Here is a 5,000-nt window from a genome sequence, read left to right as displayed (position 1 = left end):
AAAGCAGCTGAGTGCCAGTTCAGCGACATTGGCACTACGGCCGTCACACAGCCGTTACAGTGATGCTGAACAGTTTTCTTCCCCAGAGCTGGAGAGCAGGCCATTCCCAACAGACGACCTCAACCTTAGCTATGAAGAGGCTCCAAAACCACCCCCGAGACCAGCACACATCGAGCCTCCACCGCTTCCACCCAAGAGGCAACCCACTCATGTTGTTCTGAGACCTCCACCTCGGCCTCCTCCATCATCTGACCCACATTATAATTATATTAATGAATATGATTCTTCGCCTGAAGGATCCAACACTCCACCCATACCCATTCCAGCCCGGAAACCTCGGTACCCAGAGTCAGCAGCTCAGCCAGCTTTCATACCAAGCCGATCCACAAAACCCTCCCATCCAGATAGTTTCCAATTCCCTAAACCTAGTTTGAGTCCAACACATGATGTTGGGAGAAATATATATGATGTTGGGGGAGCAGTACCAAAAACTTCAAGGGATTCAACCCCAAGCAAGTCCTCAACTCCAGGGAAATCTCCGCGACTTATACAGAAAAGTACTGCATCTGTTGACCTTGCTAACACTAGTCTTGACCAGTTGGCAGCCAGCTTAGACATGCCAGTGGAGCAGTTAGCCAGGATGACTGTAGTAGAGTTAGCAGCTTGCTTAGCCCAGCTGCAGCTGAGACAGGGAGGCGATCTTGAAAATCAAGCCAAGGAGGATGTACAGACACATGGAATGGCTTCTGGAGAGCATTCTGGTAGGAGATCTAGAGCTTCGAGTAGAGATCACAGTAGAGACCGATTTGCTTTTGATGAGGATGAAATGTTTGCAAAATTTGATGCGCAGTTTCCAAAGAGCCCTGTGGAACCTCCAGAGTTTAGTGTTGCAAGTAATCAGCAGTCAACACTTGCTGTCGGAGCACCAGTCAGCGAAGACAGATATGCTGTATTCAGAGAACTTTCAACAACAGTCAACAAACAAAAGTCTGTGTTTGATGAGAATTTCTTGACACCACAGAATTCCATGGATGAAGAAGTTTCCGAAGTTTCATCTGGCACTTTCAAAGCAAACTTTGAGAGTGACCTCAGAAAAGATTCCCTTGATCGAAAATCATCTCTCAGTGATGATGGTGAACTTGGTGAACTAGAGAAGGATAAAGATTGGCATCCACCAAACCATGACCTGGAATGTGTGACAGTTTTTAGAAGTCCAGAGATTAGCGAGTATGATAACTTCGAACCCACTTTCGATGCCAAGTTTGATGACGATTTCTCAGCCGCTACCTTGAGTGAGAAAAGCATCACTCCTGTCAATTCACCAACCCCACAGAGATACACAAGTCCAAGACCACAGAGGAAGCAGATAGAGGCACACAAGTCACCGTTTACAGATGATTTTAGTTCTGTTAGTATTTCATCTAAACAAACCTCTGGACGACAAGAGAGAACTGAGTCGGAAACTTCTTTCGCCAGTTTTGATGATAATTTTGTGCCTCCTACAGAAGGAGATAAATACTCAAACTACCAAGATTTTACCGGTAGTGGAAGAGTTTCAAGGCAAGACTCACAGAGAAAATCGCCATTTGTAGATAATTTCATTGACTCTAAAGGAAAAGATCAGATTGAAGATAGTGGATTCACTTCAGGCTTTGGAGACAGTACCGATACCTTTGATGATCCTTTCACCAGTGTAGAGCCGAAATCAAGGAGTGCATCCAGAGGAAGTTCAGAGATGATGAAAGTCTCAATGGAAAGAGAAACAACTCTCCAGCCACCAGTTGACACATCAGTTACAAAAAGAAAAAGTCCATTTGATGATGACTTTACAAATCGTGGCGATCGGTATGAGGTATTGAAGGAGGTTGAAAGTGAAAGAGAACCTTCTCTGGAAGGGGAAGTAAGTCGGCTGACAAGACAGAGTGATGCAAGAGGATCTCCCTTCGAAGACTCTTGGCATGGATCTCAAAGAAATACACCTTTTGATGATCAAAAATCCATTGGTTCACTACATTCCATTCAAGGAGAACATCGAAACATTCCACAAGAGTCTCCATTTGAGGATGACTTCAATGGCGATTCAAGGAAGGCTTCAGTTGACCAAGGAAGGCTCTCTCGCACAGGCTCAGAGAACAGAAAATCCCCTTTTGGTGACAGCTTCACGCCACCGTCCTCAGGACGAGCTCACAGGAACAGAATACCATCGCGGTTGAGTGTTGAAAGTGAGGGAAGCGATGTTAGACATTCTCCATTTGAGGATAACTTCAGTTCCATCATAGGCAGTGTAGCCGAAGAGGTGACATTTGATGCATTCCCTAGCCTGCCACAGGATACATCAGTAACGAGTGAGGCTGAAGAAGTCGATCCCTTCAGTGTGAAACTCAACAAGGCACCATCAAAGTCCCCTGAGGGTGATTCAGATTCACACTTTGCAGATTTTGAGCATGCATTCCAGCAGAGCGAGGGCGAGGATCCTAAGCAGAGCCAGGAGGACCCAGCTGAAAGTACATCAGCCAAGAGTAAGACACCACAGCCAGCTGAGGAGGTGCTCGAAGATGACATATTCCCTGATGATGAGACAGAGTTCAAGATATCAGCACGTTACGTCACACCCACACCTGACATGAAGAAATCGGACTCTGTTAACATATTCCGCCGAAACAGCGACCCCTTTGCTGACGATTTCTTTTGTGCTGATGGAGAGGGTGGCAATGCACCGGGCCCAGTCAAGCCAGAGGATGACCCTTTCTGGGAAAAACCCTTTGATAATTTCTCCTTTCCAGTGGATCAGTAATATAGAAACTCATTACTGAAATATTAATGCTCAGATTATACTATTACTGTTGAAGTAAATGGCAGTTTGGAATATTGAATTTAATGTATTAAAAGGGTATATAAATATGGTAAATTATATTATTTTTTGGGTCAGATGTCACATATTGTATCATGTCACAAACATATTCACAAGACTCTGATTATATTTTATTTGATTGACAATGTATATAAAAGTCAGACATCTTATTGATGATATCGCCATATGTAGACTTAACTTTCATTGTACAATTCCTCACAATTCATTTGTATTTCTGCAAATAGATCTTCATACACTCAAAATGTATGATAATATATGGCAAGTGTATGCAAATGCTTTGGAGTAGAAAATTATATTTTTTTCTGTTTAAACAATCTGTGATCTATCTCTGCTTGTGTTCTTGGATAAATTTTGATTTGTATTTTTATCTGACTTTTAGTCTTTGACTTTTATAGTACCAATACTCATTGTGTAATATTTTACGACGAATTCTCTCTCTCGTTCTGTCAAATTACAGTTTTTACACAGGAAAAGCAATTATATTTTTATTGGAACTGTAGTGCAATCACTATTTATTTTGTAGACTATGTTGATGTATGTACTGGATATGTATATATATATTTTTGACTCATTCTTTTGTTGGTTGGTCAAATTACATGACTGAAAGTAGTGCAGTAGAAAGACTTTAGACACAAGATGAAGCTGACGTTATTGAAAACAATGCTGGAAATATTAGAACCATATTTTATTAAGTTTTTCATTTATTTTCATCATTATTTTTTATTATATTTATTTTTTTCTTGCATTTGGCTTCTTTGTTTGTCTTTGCAGGTGTTGCATCATAACCCATATCAGGCTTCAATCGCATGCACACCAGCCAATCGTTGGAGAGAGCTGGAAAAAGAAAGAAAAAACCCACCGAATACAATATTACCCCGTCTTGCTGGGCGTTACATATTGTAGATCAAGTTTCATTCTTTGTTTAGATCAGGTTTTGCTTGATAGATATAAAATCACAAATACTCTTGATTATTGACTCAGACTTTCTCTTATTATTGTCATAATTATTACTATTGTAAAATTATGATTTCCTCCCTGATATTTCATCAAGTTCTGAATTCAAACTGTTTTTTCTTCTGCTTCTTCTTCTCCTTGTTCTGTGAGGCATAGCATCTAGCACTTTCTAAGTATACAGTATTATAGTCGTCACAGTTACTCATTTTCCCTTGAACTGTAAATCAAAGTAGTCCCCTCTTTATTTCTTTCTTTTTCTCTTTTTTTTTCTTTTGAAACAAGATGCCATATGATTGATGACATGCTACATGTATGTCTTAAATCGAGACTTGTCACTAGGTCACCCATTTTATCATTTACCGAGACTTTTGGTGGTATTTGATCGCGTCACAATGTTTGAGTGGACCGTCATTTTTTCATCACCATAAGAAGAAGAAAAACGAGGTTTCCCAAAGTGTTTATTAACTAGAAGTGATGTTCAAGTAATATATTCTTTTATTGATGTGACTATCTTAATATTTTCTTATGTTTACTTAAGAAGATGGATTTCACTAGGATTGTTCTCTACACAGTGCTATCAAGATATTTGCACAGATCAGGAATGATGATGGTAGTATTTACTCAAGCATGTGAAGGATATTATTATAAGGACTTATCAGTTTATTTATGACAATGAAATATATAAATATATCTTTTTTAGAGATGACCTCTTTCTTTAGGGGGGGTGGGGAAGTATTTTAAGAGCGTAAATTTAATGGTATTTAAAGTTCAGATAAGATTACAGACAGGATGATGAATAGAGAACAAAAAAAAACAAATGCTTCAAAAAGAGAAAGAAAAAGAGAAAAAAAAATGTTTAAAAAGCCTTGTCACAAATTACAAAAAGAAGAAAATGTACTGACTTAGCAAATTTTCCTCTCTACTCTCGCTCCTACTCAAGTCCCGTTTGAAGCTTTGTGTCTTTTTAATTTGCTTGAATGATGATATGAAGTACACTTCTACTATGCCATCAGAGGAAAAAAAAACAAAAATTGCATACATGAATGAATATACAATAAAAAGTAAAAAGAGAGAGTGAAAACCATTTACACAGCAGTCAACGTTGAACTGTGTTAGCATCTGGTAGTAGGTGAGCTAGACTGTTGCGTCTCAGCCCTGACTATAGTTGTTAAGT

General features: G+C 39.4%; 1 protein-coding gene across 2 annotated transcripts in view; it reads left to right on the top strand.

Moving 5' to 3' along the window:
- Positions 1–5,000, top strand: part of Dab (DAB adaptor protein) — a gene marked incomplete at its 5' end in the record, with an annotated part of 34,049 nt that overhangs the window by 28,867 nt on the left and 182 nt on the right. For both annotated transcript variants that reach the window (XM_086555411.1, XM_086555405.1), the window contains 1 exon segment: positions 1–5,000. This exon segment is cut by the window's left edge and continues 1,418 nt beyond it; it is cut by the window's right edge and continues 182 nt beyond it. In XM_086555411.1, the coding sequence (XP_086411537.1) occupies positions 1–2,794 (2,794 nt within the window).

Source organism: Penaeus japonicus, unplaced genomic scaffold (genome assembly GCF_977035675.1).
Source record: "Penaeus japonicus unplaced genomic scaffold, GWHDUDI00000001_assembly GWHDUDI00000003, whole genome shotgun sequence".
NCBI lineage: Eukaryota > Metazoa > Arthropoda > Malacostraca > Decapoda > Penaeidae > Penaeus > Penaeus japonicus.
Note: the sequence above shows the minus strand (reverse complement) of the source record. Positions and strands in the feature narration are given on the sequence as shown.